Source organism: Fistularia commersonii, chromosome 21 (genome assembly GCF_037954325.1).
Source record: "Fistularia commersonii isolate RoL2024-O1a breed Wild chromosome 21, RoL_Fcom_v1.0, whole genome shotgun sequence".
Classification (NCBI taxonomy): Eukaryota; Metazoa; Chordata; class Actinopteri; order Syngnathiformes; family Fistulariidae; genus Fistularia; species Fistularia commersonii.
Genome location: NC_141304.1, coordinates 13,588,554 through 13,606,282, shown reverse-complemented (window position 1 = coordinate 13,606,282; position 17,729 = coordinate 13,588,554). Strand labels below are relative to the sequence as shown.

The 17,729-nt window shown below is 42.9% G+C and overlaps 3 protein-coding genes and 1 long non-coding RNA gene across 6 annotated transcripts; 2 read left to right on the top strand and 2 right to left on the bottom strand.

Annotated features, from left to right (window-relative positions):
* Positions 1–26: 26 nt before the first annotated feature.
* tpgs2 (tubulin polyglutamylase complex subunit 2) lies at positions 27–3,273 on the top strand. Of its 2 annotated transcripts, none has more exons than XM_086168059.1 (7): positions 27–193; positions 298–377; positions 460–547; positions 662–802; positions 914–1,027; positions 1,124–1,287; positions 1,842–3,273. In XM_086168059.1, the coding sequence occupies exons 1-7, from the start codon at positions 118–120 to the stop codon at positions 2,052–2,054; spliced, it is 876 nt and encodes a 291-aa protein (XP_086024185.1). In that variant the 5' UTR covers positions 27–117; the 3' UTR covers positions 2,055–3,273. The 2 variants fall into 2 exon arrangements, with proteins under 2 accessions (XP_086024185.1, XP_086024184.1); XM_086168058.1 differs by having other exon boundaries at positions 1,839–3,273.
* Positions 3,274–3,432: 159 nt separating this feature from the next.
* On the bottom strand, positions 3,433–6,837 carry aqp7 (aquaporin 7). Of its 2 annotated transcripts, XM_086168056.1 has the most exons (6): positions 6,573–6,837; positions 5,068–5,194; positions 4,830–4,967; positions 4,615–4,733; positions 4,274–4,491; positions 3,433–4,048 (listed from the first exon to the last, which is right to left on the bottom strand). In XM_086168056.1, exons 1-6 carry the CDS (start codon positions 6,714–6,716, stop codon positions 3,862–3,864), a joined length of 933 nt encoding a protein of 310 aa, XP_086024182.1. In that variant the 5' UTR covers positions 6,717–6,837; the 3' UTR covers positions 3,433–3,861. The 2 variants fall into 2 exon arrangements, with proteins under 2 accessions (XP_086024182.1, XP_086024181.1); XM_086168055.1 differs by having other exon boundaries at positions 4,615–4,967.
* Positions 6,838–8,277: 1,440 nt separating this feature from the next.
* LOC147222389 (uncharacterized) lies at positions 8,278–10,590 on the bottom strand. The gene is made up of 3 exons (XR_015107754.1): positions 10,357–10,590; positions 9,253–9,351; positions 8,278–8,316 (listed from the first exon to the last, which is right to left on the bottom strand). It is a non-coding gene; the product is annotated as an uncharacterized LOC147222389 (long non-coding RNA).
* On the top strand, positions 9,225–17,714 carry LOC147222388 (retinol dehydrogenase 12). The gene is made up of 6 exons (XM_086168057.1): positions 9,225–9,391; positions 10,762–11,001; positions 14,430–14,519; positions 14,632–14,820; positions 15,152–15,261; positions 16,818–17,714. The coding sequence occupies exons 1-6, from the start codon at positions 9,235–9,237 to the stop codon at positions 16,995–16,997; spliced, it is 966 nt and encodes a 321-aa protein (XP_086024183.1). The 5' UTR covers positions 9,225–9,234; the 3' UTR covers positions 16,998–17,714.
* Positions 17,715–17,729: the final 15 nt, after the last annotated feature.

Below are 17,729 nucleotides of genomic sequence, written 5' to 3'. Positions count from 1 at the left end.
CCGTGATTTGCGTTGTCACTTCCTGTAGTTGTGCGTGTGGGGTCGCCAGCTGAGATGCGCTTGGGGGCTGAGGTGAAGGACAAGGATGTCTAAAGACGTCTGAATGCTTTCCAAAATATGGAGGAGACGAACGAAACCTCGGGGTTTAAAAGTCTGGCCGAGAGACTGACGCTCGGTGTTACTCGAATACTCGGTGTGTATAAAGATACGTTCCCTCCTATGTCCATCTTTGCTAGCATACAATCTGATGCGACAAGGCATCAGCATGTGTGTCAATCATTTGTGTCCCATCTACAGAGAACATGCCTGGTGTGGTCGATGTGCGTTTTGCAGAGAGGGAACCTGCAGAAAAGAGGAGCCTGCTCTCATGGGAACAGGTAAAATCCAAATCAAAATAGCCATTGAGTTATACTAAACGTGCATAAGTGTCCTAAAAAAAGGTTGTTTATCTCCCCACAGAAAAACACTTGCATTCTTCCAGAAGACCTGAGAGATTTCTATTTGACAACTGATGGTTTTACACTAACCTGGAATGTTAAACTAGACAGTAGGTGTTTGACTTCTGTGATTTGCTGCTTCAAATACTCTTAATTCAAAGTAAAGGCCGCTGTAGTGGTAGTTATATTAGCAGTGCAATCATAACTACTTATCACTGTTCCAGATGAATATGTTCCCTTGGGGTGTATGATGATCAACAGCGTTGCCAGGTTGTGCCAGCTGCTCCAGCCAGTGTCATTATTCTCTCTACCCAATGCACCTTCACTGGCCGATTTGGACTGGGAGGAGAGCGGCACAGAAACTGGTAAAATTCAACTTTGCCATACCCATGTGAGCCTCGGTCAACTGTTACAGCCTGTCAGGATGGATCAGAACATTCACACTTATCCGAGACCCTTCAATCCTAACCCGTCAGGTCTGGAGCACGGTCCCGCTGCGCCCCATTTCGATTCTCGGAGCCGAATCTTTGAGTTGGACTCCTGTGGTGGTAACGGCAAGGTTTGCTTGGTCTACAAGAACTGCACCCCAGGTTGCTTTTCTCATTAGCGATATCTATTATTGTCTCCAAATCCGAACCCAGGTGTTCACACAATGAGCATTTATATCCAGGTATCTATATTTGCAGGTGTTGTTGCCCAGCAGAGTGAAGTTTGGTTCCTCGACCGGTCCCTGTGCTGGCACTTTCTCACAGCAAGCTTCACCTCCTACTATCGGCTGATGATAACCCACCTGGGCCTGCCAGAGTGGCAGTACTCCTTTACCCCCTACGGCCCCAGTCCGCAAGCCAAGGTAGTCCAGACCTTTTCGGTGTCGCTTTAAGGGACATCTGTGATACACCGTATGGGGGCTTGAAAAAGGGTGGAAAAAGCGGACTTGTACATGATACGAAAAATGACTCAAATTAGTCCTCCCTTATATAGTGTGTTAAGTCAAATTAAATATCCATCAAAAGGACATTTACAATTACAACCGTCATATCAAGTCGTCACACAATACATAAACATAAAGGTTTTTTTTTTGTCCATATAACAATAAATGTTGTCATTCACATGTCATGTCTTAATTCCGTTATTTATTTATTTATTTTAATTTTATCCTTTGTCTTGTCACCCCATTCTCACCCTGCTTATCAAATTTTCCCTTGATTTTTTTTTCATTTCTATTATCTATTTGTATCCCTGCTTTTCTTGGTGTCACTTGTTGTTGTTTCTTCTATTGTATATCTATATTCATATTTATTTATACTGTAATTTTTGCAGTGCTGTGACAATGAATTTCCCCTTTGGGGATCAATAAGGTACTATCTTATCTTGTAAAACACTCACCTGTTTACCCGACAGCAGTGGGCGTCGCTGTACCAGCCGCTGACCTTCGGGTTAGAGTGCAACGCCGGTGATCCTGCAGACCCCTATATCAACAAGTTGGATCCTACTAAGGCCTTCAAGGGTAAAGCTAAGGTACCCGCCCCGAAAAAGAAGCAGCATCTACCGTGCACCCCAGGCAGCGCCGCCAAGAGCCAAGGCAGCGCAGGGAGACCAAGTGGGGCAAAACGGTGAAAAGCTTAAAAAAATAAATCTCTACCAGCTGTATTATAAGACAAACTTGGCTCAGATGAGAAGCAAAGAGATCCTTAGTTGTTTAATTTTATTGCTAAATGCTAGAGGAGTCATGCTTTGTGACAACTACTGGTACTCATCATTGACAGCAGCCAAAGAGTGATTACTGGATTCCGTGTGAAGGAAAAAAAATAAATAACATATTGGTATACCGCCGGAATAATAACGGAAGAGATAGTATCGGTTTACAAGTTTATATGTAAGCTCGGATCATTTTTCTACATGTTGTAAATTTTGAATGTATCTCAATAGGTCCGAGTGATTGCAAGTGAAAATGTATCCACAATAAAATGTAATTTAAATCCAAGGATAAAATGTTGTTAACATTTAATGAACTGTTGAGATGAGCTGTACTTATTAGTCTGAAAACAAATTAAGTTAAAAAAGTGTTAAATAATTGATGAAGTGACTACTGGTGATGGAAAACGCTACTGTTCTATTGTGTGACATAAGATTACCAGACCTGCTCCTGCTGATTTGACGACGAGACTGAAGCTAATTCTGTACGGACCGGATACGGTACATGAATGTTGACCGACTGATTAATATTGGTTAAACCAAAAAAAAAACAAAAACGTTTGAGCTTCAGAATTAAATATTACTTCATTTGCGTGCATCAAATTGAAAATCACCAAAAGCTGCGCTTTACAAATTTTAATAAGCCGCAATAATAAAATAATTACAAACAGGCGCACACACACACACACACACACGCATGCACAAACTCAAACCCATAAACACACACACACATACACACTCGTATTTGTTCGTTTATTTCATTTATTTCCGTGCTCATGATGCCTGTGTGGCTGAGCAGGACTGATAAGACTTGAAGGATGCTGGCAAACCGAGCCAGATATGCTTGTTGGCTCGAGGCTGCCGTTTGCTCAAGTGCATGAGATGAGCATGTATTATATCTTCAGTCGTGCTGCAACTGCCTTGAGTTTGTTTTCCTTTCTTCGAATGACGGCGGTTCATTTAAGTGCAATATAAAAGTAAAGCTGTTTTACTTAAACTTACACTATTTTTGGGGTCATGCATGCGGTCACTCATTGATTGTAAGGATTAATGATTAATATGTTGTTATGATCAATGACATTACATTATCCTTCAGTCAGCTGGCGTTGCCTAAATCATATTAAAATGAAATATTATCCAACACGTGCTTTTATTGACCTTCCATATTTTATTTTTCAAGGAAAATGGGTTGCCAGTGCCTTCTCTTGTGTCTTCCTTTAAGTTTGCTATTTATAATTCTCTGGAAATATTGAATATTTAATGATACATAGTTTAAAAAAAGAGAGAAAAAGCGTGAGGGTTTGTCTTTGGCACAATATATAAATACAATCAGAAACATACAACTTGTCCAGAAAATTCATGAGGACTTCAATTGTGTATTTACACTCATGATAGAAAAAGGCTAGCACCTGTCCAGATCTCTGCATTTTCCATCTACTCCGCTTGTCTCATATTCATATATTATATCATATTTGCTGTTTTTAAGTGTCTCTGTATTACAACCAATACACAGACGCTTGATCATTGGCTCACATATGAACAAATAGTAACAGTCATCATTTTAACATTTCAGAATACATCAAAACACTTACTGGATTTGAGTCCTCCTGTTCCCTGTCCTTGTTACTTAAAATCGGTCTAATAATTGTACATCGGGAATGTTTCAGCTGCACACGCATTTCCACATCATTTTGCAGAAGCTGGAATCATTTTAAATACCTGGGGGTTGTCACACACACACATCAACAACCATGTTTTTTCGTCCGTCCAGAGTGGCCGTCTCGTCACGCCCTTTAGTTTGTTCGCTGTCCAGTTCCGGATGGTGTCGTTCAACCAACAACTTGTACAACCCCGCACCCAAGACGCCTCCGATTGGGGGAGCGACCAACGGCACCCACCACCACGCGTTCCAAGCCCTGCACGGATTTAAAAAAAACAACAAAAAAAAAAGTGACTAAATGAGCAGCTCGAAAGCAAATACTGTTTTGTTTTTTTTTTTCGACCTTTGCATATCTGAGTGAAGTGTTGACACACACTAGTGAGAGAAAGTCAATTGAACAATCAGTGTCATTATCAGTTGTATTGTTTTAGAGAGCGTTGCATTGTTGTCATGTTTGTGAGCAAAAACAATCAATCAATACCAGAACACATCAATTCCCCAGCCCGCCATGGCAGTGAAGAGCCTCGGTCCAAAGTCTCTGGTGGGGTTGATAGCGTAGCCGCAGTTGCTGCCCAGAGAAATACCAATGAGCAGCACCAAGAGGCCCACCCCGATGGGCTCGTTGCCAGCGGCAGCTGGCTTATTCTTCTGGTCAGCCAAAGCCATCAGACACAGCAGCAGCATGGCTGTGCCAATAACCTGACACACACACAAACACATTATAAACACACATACCTAGAGTTAAATACCTACCATGTTAAATATAACTATATTTAAAATGAAGGACAGAATGATAGCGGAAAGGGAGGTGTGTCTGCATACCTGATCCACAAACCCTGCAAACGTGGAGAGGTAGGGGGCTGGATATGTGGCAAAGATGCCAGCGGTGGCCCTCGCACCAGTGACCGTCAGGTTTCCTCCAGCGTAATCGTGTATGGCTTCTGTAAGTTTAAAACCAAGGGGACATGGCTGAAGATATTCATTTGTTTTTCTACAAATATATGTGTGTGTGTGTGTGTGTTTGTGGTTGTCCTCACCATAGTACACACCAAAAACCGTTCCCGCTGCTAGAAATGACCCCGTGAACTGTGCTAAAATATACAGGGGCAGCATCTTCCACGCGAGCTTTCCAAACACACACATGGTAAATGACACCGCCGCGTTCATGTGAGCCCCTGGTGAAGCAGGAAACCACAGGAAATATGTGACACATGGCGGTGATAATGATGGCGGAGGATTCTGGATGGTCGTTTATGTAAGTGAGGTCTCTCATACCTGAGATTTTCCCTCCCACATGAACCCCCATAGCGACGCCTAAACCGAACCCCAGGTTGATGCTGATGTAATGTCCAAATGACTGCCGTCCCGTCACTACCTGGGCAACGGACCCCAGGCCAAACACCTGGACACAGAGGACCAATGAGTAAAAGCCAAGGTTCTAAGATTATTCGATGAAAAGAAAAGACACACAAGCAATGACTGGCATTTCAGATATAAAAAATAGAATAGCTTTGTTGACATTGTAAAGTACAATACAACGAAAGTGAAGTGTATCTAAAATCTGGGGCGCACACACACACACTCACACACACACAAACAAACACACACTGTTCAAATAGACATAAAATGAAAATCTTAATGTATACACAATGAAGTCAAAGTACAGACGTGAGGCAAAGTCAATTGTCCAGATTCACTTGTTTGTGTAGAATATTGCACAATCTGGGTTGGTAGTATTATTGCACATATTAAAGTAGCATATATATATAAATTTAAAAAAAAATGTAATTATAATTCATTTTATTTTTTGGACTGGAATGTACAGAGGTAACGCACAAAGAAATATTGTTCAAAATTGTTGAAATAGCACATCAAGGCATCAAGTCAGAAATAAAACATTGTGTGTTTTACGACCCTCTTCCTTTTGCGAAAGCCGTGTCTTGTTTTGCATGAACTTTAACTGAAAAAACTGGCCAAACACAAAGACGTCCCTGGGAATAATGCTGACATTGAGGTATTCATTTAGGAAACGAAGGAAAAAAAAACAAAACCCTCCTCCTTTAAAAATTCCTGTTGGGTTCAATGGGAGTCTAATTTCCAAGAACAAGACAAAACAGCCTGTGCAATTCCACTATCCCTATCTTCTGCTGAGCACAGTGGAACTGAGCGGCTTCCTGAATCACTCAGGTTAATGATTCGAATATTTGTACTGAATCACAAGTCCGGAGTTAAACCTCCTGAGAGGAATAATCGTGCTCAAAGCAAAACACCTGAACCCCTACCGACTCAAATGATTCGAATGAACCGGCTCACTCACTCAGCGCGCTCATAGGGGACACTAATGAATCAGTTGATTCGAATGAATCGGTTCGCTGGTTCGAAGTCTCCGGACAGGTTAACGGTCAGATGAGTGCGTCTGGTGCAACTTTTAAGACTACAACGCATCGCTTTGCGCATGCGTGAGTGCACGGGATTTGCTCTAAATATAAACAGAAGGCCAAAGTCAAAAGTCATGTGACTTCTGCACCCCGACCCACGCCATGTGCCCCCTCTGTGACCGACCCTCTGGAGTTTCCTGGTTCACCCCGTGCAGAAACCTTTGTCATGTGACCATAAAACGTGTGTGACTGTTATTTGTGTGTGTGTGTCTTTGTGGGGGCAGAACGATAAGGGTCAATAACAGACGCGGGGTTTTTGCACTCATGACCGAACCCAGCTGGTTCAAACAGGAACTAACGGTTTGGATCGAAACGAAGCGTCGTTTCGGAACGATTCCTTACCATCATGACGTACGTGCAGAGGGATTCAGCGAGCGCCACTCGGATGAGTCGGTTCTTCAGCCGGGTGGATCGGAAAAAACTGAATCCTCTCGCCGGTGACTTGGGAAAGTCCTTCATCTCCTCTCCTTCCAGCCTTTCTCTCATCTGCGCACTCGGGTGGGCTCTTGCGTGGAAACTGCTGCTGAGGAGTGGAGACCCCGAGATCTTGCATCAAACTTGGAGATGAGGTCCTCAAATGCTCTTCGCTCCAGAGCCTCTGTCTGACTTCTCCCCTCCCTTTCCTTCTTGATTGGTCCATATTTTTTATAGCACTACCCACCCATCCACTCCCCGGATGTCATCACACTTAAACACACACACTCACACACACACTCAGATCCACCAAGAGCTTTTCCAGGAATAAAACGTGTTGCTTTTTTTAAACAGAGTTGTCTTTTTTTTTTTTTCCAGACCCTTTTTCACAACAAAAGAAAGTCTTCGGATGTTAAAGAATATTACGCCATGTGTGTTTTTCTGTGAATTTGTTTATTCTAAACTAATTTTCCTATCTTTTATTTTTAATTTATGTTTAATATCCGCACAATGTTTGTTGAAGACCGCGACATCATGTTACTTCATGGGTTTCCTTCATCCCCTGCTCTATTTTTCTTTACAATCCAAACTTTTGAATGACAAAAGTAAACATTTCGGTAATTGAAGTTAATCGAATGAGCTTCAGATTCAGCATGTGGACAAACGGTCTTCACTTCTATTTCATTTACAATGGATTCCCCTCGTTGTAGCGCTGAGCTGTTAGTTGGTGGCTTTCTCAAGGATATGGACAACATTTGATGCAGATTTTCTGGAAGGCAGATGAGGGTTAATCATTTAATCATTATCTTACCGCTTATCCTGTAAGCTGGTGGAATCCAACGGGGGACCTTCTTGCAGAGTTGCTATCCAGCCCGTCAATGATTAACTATTCATGCTGCTCGTCTGTGGAGGTCCCCCTGTTCTCCGGGTCGCGGTGAATTCTTGTCGAAACCTTCTTGTTGTGGCTCCTGGTCTTGAATTTCTTCGCTTGAAGATGTTTCACCGTTCATCCCAGAGGCTCCAATTTCCAATTATCAATGCTGCTAATCATACACGTAGACCGCCAAACATTTTTGCACGTGGAAATCGATTGGATTCATTTTAATGTTTTTGGCAGTACAACAAAAAAAAGGTATTTTTTATAAAAATGTAAATTTCAGGTGTACAAGACGGCGTTTGGTTTGGAAACGGTGCCGGAGGTACGAGTCGAGATGAAGACGTCGAGGTTCTCTTTGGGAGTGACGAGGACGGAGGAGATCAGGAAGGAGTCCATCAGAGGGACGCCACATGTTAGATGTTTTGGAGAGAAGGTCAGAGTTGGTTGGACGATGTACAGTACAGAGGAGGGAGAGTGAATATATTAGTGGACGGATGCTGGAATTGGAGGTCTAGAGGAAGACCAAAGAGAAGATAGTGGATGGAGCGAAAGAAGACATGAAGTTGGTTAGTGTGAGAGAAGAGGGTTCGATGGAGGAGGTTGATTTGCTGTTGCGACCCCAGAAGAGAGCAGGAAAAAGGAAAACATGTCATATTTTTGACCGGTACTTTGGCGAGAAGTGCTTCATAGATATCCATCCATCCATCTTCTGGCGCTCATCCTGCACTCAGGGTGGCGGAGGATGCTGGAGTCGATCCCGGCTGTCATCGGGCGAGAGGTGGGGTTCACCCTGGACTGGTCGCCGGTCAATCGCAGGGTCACATACAAAGACAGACAACCATTCATTCGCTCATTCGGGGAAATTTTTCCCAATTTTTTTTTCCAATGAACCTGCTGCATGTTTTTGGACAGTGGGAGGGAAACCAGAGGAAACCACGCAGACGCGGGGAGGCCGAATTGTAAGCACTGCGCTGTCGTTTCATAGATTTGTTCATTACTATTATTATCAGTCTCATCTCTTTTCTCTTATTATCATTATTGTCATGAAACAGGACTAATTCCTGTCCGCCCCGTCTTCCTTCACATCTCATAGGGTTCAGTTGAACAGCCTGACAGCTCTATACTGGTCAGGCGACCAAAAAAGATATTTTCCTTTTCCCTCCTTTTACAATTGTGTTCTTCTTCTTCTTCTTCTTCTTTCGGCTTTTCCCTTCAGGGGTCTCCTAAGCGAATCAACTTTCTCCATCTAACCCTATTCTCTGTATCTTCCTCTCTCACACCAACTACCTTCATTAATTATATAATTTATTTAATTACTGTTTGGCCACAGGTGATACAATAAACTTCAAATTTCCAATGTTGCCCCGTGATGGAAGTGAAATAACAAAAATAAATCATCCGAGGGGATTCAACATCCTGTCAATAAATTAATGTTCATCATGTAATTAGTGTAAAATGTCATTATCTCATTTTGGATGAAATCTGTAAACACCCCACTAAGTTGCAATGAGGTTGCAGTACCGACTCTGACCACTGGGTGTCGCTATTTCCCGAGTTTTTCCACATGGCACCTTTGAACAGTTTGGTTCATGGATGTGAAGCCATTGGTCAGGACAGGAGAAACCCAACCTCCCGCCTCCCCGTGATCCAGCCCGTCAATCTACCCTGAGCTGAGCTCACACTTTACCAGGGTTTGACCCGGACGCCGCCGAGATGTCTTGGCTGGATTACCTGCGTCACCCGGTGTGGGTCGTGTCCACGGCGCTGCTGGCGTTGGTCGTGCACGCTCTAAGGAGGCCCCGCTGGGACCCCCGGGCCTGTCCCACGCACCTGAAAGGGAAAACCACCATGGTGACGGGCGCCAATTCAGGTCAGATCACACACACCTCCACACACACCCTGCAGGAAATCAATATGGAATAATATGTGGATCTTCATGCAGCTACCGTGTTGCATACAGTGACCACATTGATTAAATACTTCAATAAAAATTCAGATCTCTCTGAAAAATGTTTAAGATAGTCACCCTGTCATGGAAATCGCAAGATGTCAAACTTGTTGGGTGTGACTTAAGGTAGGGGACATAAGATGTGACGGAGCATTGAGCGTTACATTGATCGGACAACCGGTTTGTCGTGGAACGGGTTTTTGACAGACACAATCTTATGTGCTGCCAGAGATCTGGTTCTTGTTGGAAGTAATTGTTTGCTTTTATCAGTTTTGGATCATCTAACATTCATAATGGCCATATTCTCTTGTGTTTTTAAGGCATTGGCAAAGTTTTTTGTTTGTTTTTTTCCATTTGAAGGTGTCAAGTTAGTCAGAAGAACTCGTGAGTTATTTGAATGAAGTATCTCATTTCACTGCCTGGACCGGATTAATTATCAACCACCACAAATACGGCTTGCTCAGAGTTCACCATGCACCGCGGCGGGACGTGTAATTACAAAATAAATTGTTTTTTTGGCTCGGGGAAGAATAATTCATTCCCCGGGGGGATTTAACATTGACATTTAGAATCTCGCCTATCATACCAGCCGGTTTCTTATCCAACATATTGTGTCAACTACAAAGTACAATGAACAGTTTTGGTTTCATTTAAGCCAGAAGCGTAAAGCAGCTCTGCTCAGCGTGCTGCGAAACTGCGAATTCCACAAAACTGTCCAACGCTGAAACTTCCCCGATGGTGACCTCAGCTGTTAACATCCCTGCTGAAGTCACAAGCCGGGCTAATATGTTTATGTATTAACTGATACAGAAAGTATTCGGAAATTGGTTTATACAGCATTCGCCGATTTACACACACACACACACACACCGATACAAGAGGCTCACCGGGACATCGGGAAAAACTGAGTGTTTTGCTGAGGACGCTTCTCGTATGCGGCCAGGAGGAACCTCCAACCCTTGCAAAGGAGGGACGTCTGCTCTACTTCCCAAGTGCATCTCCATGCCAGCGGTCTGCACAGCCCATGGACGGGGCATGAGCTCAACTAAAAAAAGCTAAAAGAACGCTTTTAATCTGTTCTGATAATCTTAGTATCCTATTTAGTGCTGTGGAAATATGAAGAAATGACGTGGGATGACTTGATCAACCGGCCATTCTGGGTTATCTGAGGAAATGATCTGAGGATCATACGGGCGACGGTTTTCCTTGAAGTATTTCACAGGTTCCTGCGCGTTTCTTACGGGCTTTTGTTTTTGGCGTTTTATAAAATCCCATTATTTTCATCCGGCTAGGAATCGGTAAGCACATCGCCATGGACTTTGCGCGTCGAGGAGCGCGTGTGATACTCGCATGTCGGAGTCAATCACGTGGGACGGCAGCAGTCAGAGAGATCCGAGAGAAAACTGGAAACTCTGACGTCCACCTAAGACTGGTGGACTTTTCCTCTCTGAGCTCCGTCAGGGAATTTGCCAAGAATATCCTGGAAGAGGAAAAAGCTCTTCATATCCTGGTCAATAACGCAGCGGTATCAGGTGATGCACACACACACACACACATTTCAGAGTCTCATCACTAATGATTTATGAACTATGAAAAATTACTGCACAGGGAATTCCGCACTCCTTCTTCACAACTGGAAATGTTGCTCATCAACTTGATTTTCTGAAACAATTTAATATTAACGTTTTTTGACAGTAATCTGGACTCAAATGCTCGAATTACTTATTGCCGTCAGCTGTTGGAGGGGGGCGTGGCAGCTGTACACAAAGATAAGGGATCATCCCCACAGAACAGTGGAAATCCATCTCTTTCTAGATAAGCAGGGTGACTTGTTGCCTCGAGGGCAGGTGTTTCCAAACTTATCAAACTCGCTATGCTATGAAATAAAGTAATCTTTTTCTTCTCTTCCTTTGGGCTTTTCCCTTCAGGGGTCGCCAAAGCGAATCAACTTTCTCCATCTGACCCTGTTCTCTATATCCTCCTCTCTCACACTTACTACCTCCAAAAATCTTCTCTTTGGTCTTCCTCTCCACCTCCAATCCCACCATCCGTCGACCAGTTTATTCACTCCCCCTCCTCTCTATATGACCCAACCATCTCAAATTTTCTCTCCAAAACATCTAACATGTGCCGTCCTGATGGACTCATTCCTGATCTTCTCCATACTGGTCGCTCCCAAAGAGAACCTCGACATCCTCCTCTCTGTGACCTCCAGCTTTGCCTCCTGTCTTTTGGTCATTGTAACAGTTTCTAGTTCACACAGCATCGCTGGTCTCACCACTGTCTTGTACACCTTTCCTTTCAATCCGGCTGATCGTCCTCTATCTCTGTATCTTCACCTCTTTCCCACACTCTCCATTGCTCTGGACCAGGGGTGCTCGATACGTCGATCGCGATCTACCAGTCGATCGCAAAGGTAATACCTTTATTAAAAAATTGACGTCAGCCTATCGTCCATCCCGTCAGTTGATTGACATACGAGGCAGCCAGTCAGATGACATCTGATTTTTTCTGACACCGAGGTCACTGCACGTGTGCAACAAACGTTTTTTTCCCCGTTTTTTCTCTCAAACTTAAGAAAGGGTATAGAATGAGCGGGGGAGCCGGTAGAAGTAAAAAACTTATCACTTTCATACGGAATGGGAGGACTTTTTTTCACAATGACATTTTCGTTGTGCATTCGCCTCATCTGCCGCTCTAACATCACAATACCAAAGAAGGGTAATGTGGAACGGCATTTTTGGACCGTTCATGGAAAATACAACACGGATGTCCCGCCGAAAAGCGAACTGAGGAAGATAAAGGGGAAGGAACTAAAATCCCAGCAGTCACTTTTCATACAACAAACTTCAAAAACGGAAGCTGTGACTGAAGCATCGTTCCGGGTGAGTCACGTCATCATTAATAAGGCCGGCCGTCAGCAGCGACTGTCTGGATTCAATCAATGATTCAACTCAGTGCAAGTCATAAGAGTGAACTTGGATCATGACAAAAAAGGTACATCATTACTTTGTTGTGCAATATTGGCTCATGCGGTTATGCGAGGTACATCAACATACATTATACGTTTTTAAGAAGGTTTTGCATTTTTGTTGTGGGTAGATCCTTTTGACTTGGTCATTTTAGAAGTAGCTTGCATGCTGAAAAAGGGTGATCACCCCTGCTCTGGACTGTTGACCCTAAGTACTTGAAATCCTCCAACTTCATCATCTCCACTCCCTGGAGCCTCACCGTTCCACCTGAGTTCCACTCATTCACAAACATATTCTGACTTGCTGCGACTAGCCTTCACTTCTCTCTTTTCCGGAGCATACATTCACCTCTCAAGATTTTCTTCAACCTGTTCCCTGCTCTCACTACAGATCACAATGTCGTCCGCAAACATCACGGTTCATGGAAATTCCTGTCTAACCTCATCTGTCAGCCTGTCCATCACCAATCCAAACCAGACGGGGCTCAGAGCTGATCCCGGATGAAGTCCCACCTCCACCTTGAACTTCTCTGTTACCCCTACAACACACCGCACCACTGTCTCACAGCAAGCATACATGTCCTGCACCAATCTAACATATTTCTCTGCCACTCCAAACTTCCAAACTTCCTCATACAATACCAGAGCTCCTCTCTTGGCACCCTGTTGTGTGCTTTTTCTAGGTCTGCAAAAGTGCAATGCAGCTCCCTCTGACCTTCCCGGTACTTCTCTTTTAGCATTCTCCAAGCAAATACTGCATCTGTAGTACTCTTTCTAGGCATGAAGCCATACCGCTGTTCACAAATGCTGCCTTCTGCTCTCAGTCTACTTTCCACTATTCTTTCCCAACTTCATCCCTCTATTGTTGCCGCAATTCTGTACTTCCCCCTCATTCTTAACAATGGGCACCATCATACTTCTTCACCATTCCTCAGGCTTTGTCTCACTCTCTGATCCTGTTGAATAATCGAGCCAGAAACTCTACCGCTGCCTCTCCTAGACACTTCCACACCTCTACAGGTATATCAGGACCAACTGCCTTTCCACTCCACATCCTCTTCAGTGCCTTCCCCACTTCTGCTACTTTGTGGTCTACTATAGTCATTTCTAAAGTTCCCTCCCTTTGATTTTCAACATTCATCAGTTCTTCAAAGTACTCTTTCCATCTTCCCATCACTCTTCTAGTATTTGTCAATACATTTCCCTCTCGATGTTCTCCTCAATCACCCATACCTGATGTACATCCTTTCAATCTCTATCTCTCTGTTTTTCCAACCATAAGTCATTCTCTCTCCTCTTGCTGTCCGACCGAGCATACAAGTCACTGTATGCCCTTTGTTTTGCCTTTGCTACCTCTGTCTTTACCTTACACAGTATCTCCCTGTACTCCTGTCTGTTCTCTTCAGTCCCGTTCAGTTGACCTGTAACTAGAGCCAGCCGCATTTCTCATCACGCATAAACCTTAGTTGGTGAAATTGGACATTCTGAACATTGAAAAAGACAGGAATAAAGTGGACACTTTAAATCACACTTTTGTTTTCTCTTTCTATTCACAGCCATAGTAATGTAATTACTGCAGATTTGTTTTAATTGGTGTATTGATTAAATAATCACATTGAAAACACATCTTCAATATTGAACTGACGGAGCAAAGGTGCCTACTGCAGTCCCTGCTGTCTTTTTTCCTTGCTAATTAAGATGTCTCGTGACTCCACATCATTAATCTAGACAGGGAATGGAAGGCCATCACACCAGCTTGGACTTTTGGAGTTGTTGAAGTGCGTACTTGATCATTTGACAGAGGCTGGGCTAACATGTTCTACTTTTCACTGATGTATTTACTAGTTTAAGCCATTTCAATTCAATTATAGATGAAAGCTTTGTCTAGCTTTGGGGCTCAAATTCACCCAAATACCCCTTTTCCTGTGAATTTGGTCAAATGCTAACAAATCAAAATGGTATCACATTTAAATCCTCCAACTGCCATAGGTTTGCCGCGGCAGATAACCGAAGACGGGTTCGACATTTCATTCGCCACCAATCATTTGGGCCCTTTCCTTCTCACTAACTTGTTGCTAGGTAAGACAAGCATCCTGATTCACGTAACACAACAATACAACTGTTTGTCATTGAGGATTAAAATGTCCGACTATCCGAAGAATCTCGTATTTCCCTCTCCACCTCTGTCCAGACCTGATGAAACGTTCGGCTCCGGCTCGCATTGTCAACCTGAGCTCGGTAAACCACAGGAAAGGCCAAGTGGACTTCTCTCATTTCCACGGCGAGAACTTAATTTACGCTTGGGACAAGGTGTACAACAACACCAAGCTGCACAATGTCATCTGCACCAATGAGCTGGCGCGCAGGCTGCAGGGAACAGGTTGGTTCGATGTGAATCATCCGTATCGACATTAAAAAACAAGACGGCAAAGAGAGGATCAGATCGAAAGATGCGTAACGGGATGAAAAGTCATGAGAGATGGAGGTCGGTTGAGGATACAGCTGTTTGTTAAACAAGACAAGCAGAAATATTTAGTTCATTGCACCGTCTCTCTGAACAGGTTTCACTTTTCAGCAGCTGTGCAACAGTATTCCGCAAAGCTATTAATCACGGTTTGGATGTGTCCCTCTCCGGGATGATCCTCTTTATTTTCTTTATTTTTATTTCTGGGTTGAACATAACCGTTGTGTACGTATGTGTCTGTGTGAAGGTGTCACCGCAAACTCCGTCCACCCTGGTATTGTAGTGACGGGAATTATGCGACACTATCCCTACTGGGTCCGCTGTCTCTTCAACATCATCGTGTATTTCTTTTTCAAGGTGGGTGCGTCTTACATATTGATTAAACATTTGTGATCACATTGTGTGAGGTATTAAATAATTCATTACAGATCTATTTATACAGGCTTGACAAACCCAGATAAATAAAATAAAATAAAATAAAATAAAATAAAATTAAATTAAATTAAATTAAATTAAATTAAATTAAATTAAATTAAATTAAATTAAATATAGGCTTGAATCCAATGCTAATTTCACAGTAATTAATTAATCAAGTTTCACAGTTATTCCAAGAAATTTTAGAAACATGTATTGATTGATGAGAAACTGGGAAATAAGATGCTGTAAATAATAAATTGTCCACATTTGAGTTGAGAAATGAGAAGCTGTTTGCTGAAATGCTGTGAAGAGAGGGTTTTCTTTCCATTCTAGGAATATACTCGGCTCTGTCTTAGAAAATTGAAGGCACATGTGTCACAGGCCACTGATGACGGAAACCTCCAAAGGAATAGATCCTTGATCTCGAGCACACATGCGTTCAACTACAAATACTTTGCTCTTTCGAAAACTCTGATCTGAACTTTGATTATCTGCAATGAGCCATGATCCCGCTTGTCGGAATTCCAGTCAAGCCGCGATGCAGTTGATGTCAAACGGCATTTGAGTTACCATGAAATACTGGCACGATATTAGAAACAAAGCTCATTCTGAGTTAAACCATTCAAATCCAAAGTGCGCACGATTATATGATAAATTAATTCTCAATCGACAAAAAACACGAACATTGTTCAGTGTTTTAACGTATGTGTTCAAATCTTAATTAAATATGAGATGAGCTGTTTTTTCTCTGCAAAAACATAAGAAACCTTACTGAGAGAGCGCTATTTAAGCACAGACCATTTATAGTTTATATCATAACTTCACCAAGGAGCCCCGCTTGGTGTTATGCATTATATGGAGGCTATAATTAATGTATAATATTGTACATATGTCAACACTGTCTAGCACCTTTGAGACACATCACCCCTAGCACTTTCCCCACCTCTTCTACTCATATATTTATGCATATGCATATGTATCCCCATATAGTTGTCCAACTCAATTTCCAACAACCCTGCAAACCCCTCATCAACATACCACCACCCCCCCGCCAAGTTTAATGCCGCTCATGATATATTTATCATATAAATGCAGATACCTCACACTCTCTTACCAATGTTACAATGCACAGTTATTTATTATACCTATATTGCATGTATATATAAATATATTCACCCATATATTTATTGATGTTCACAATTTGATGCTGATGCCCCATGTGCACCTCGATTAGGGACAAATAAAGTTCTGATATTCTGATTCTGATATGCATATGTACACATATGCATATATATGGGTTTATGTATCTCAATATGCATATGTGTGTATATATGTATCTGTACACACATATCACATATGTATGCTGAACAGCTACGATGATTAAACCCTCACCCAGCAGAGATTCTGGTTGCATGTTTAATTTTATATTTTATCTATTTTCCTGAATGCGTCGGTTCTTTATTCTGACCGTTTCCCCACGCCTCTCTGCTCGGCAGGTGGCGGAGGAGGGGGCAGTCAGCCCCCTCTACTGCGCCGTGGCAGAAGAAACGGAGGGGATAACCGGGAAGTACTTTGACAGCGACTGCTCCATGGTCCTGCCTGCGCCGCTGGCTCGAGACGCCGGCCTCGCAGCCAAAGACTTTGAGGTCTGCGAGAGGCTGACGTCTAAACTGTGAGAGTGCAAGGAGACGGGTCGAATTCTTTCTTTTTCATGTTTTTTCTCCAAAAAAAGGTGTTTTTTCCTTGCTGATTGCACTTTCTTAAATTGTGAACTCTGATCTCTACACTGCCAGCGAATCGGTTATCTGCACCAGGGTAAAAGTTGCTGCTTTTGTTTCATTCAGTTATCTGGTATGTATCAGCAGGTGTTTTTGCAATGCTTTCTTACTACATGTCAAATATATTTTATATATATGATATAAGAATAAGACATTTGAATGACTGAATACTCTAAAGTGCCAAAAGTGCCTCTTCACTTTTGATCAGATATTTCCACGAATCCACCGTGGATGGATAAGGCATGGGGCCCTGCCTCGATTATTGAATATTTCTGATTAAATTGCATAAACAAATGACCGAAATGAACGTTTTTGCCAAACAGCCGACGGCGGCGGCGGGCCGAGGCTGATGCGCCTCTCCGGAGGCAGCAAAGTAGCGACAACAGATGTTCCGATAAGTTACACAATCACTTCCCTTTATTAACTGATTCATTAAAACACAATGAGCAATCGGAGCGGCGGATGCTTTGTGGAGACTTTGTACAGGGTTCGTCCGCTTGTGTCGCCGGCCACACTAGTCGGCTGCAAAGACGAGATTGTGAGAGGACATTGTGATTGTCAAAAGGGCTTCTATCGCTGGGACTCTGATTTTCAAGGAACACACAAGGCCACGGGCGGCTCTTAGAATAG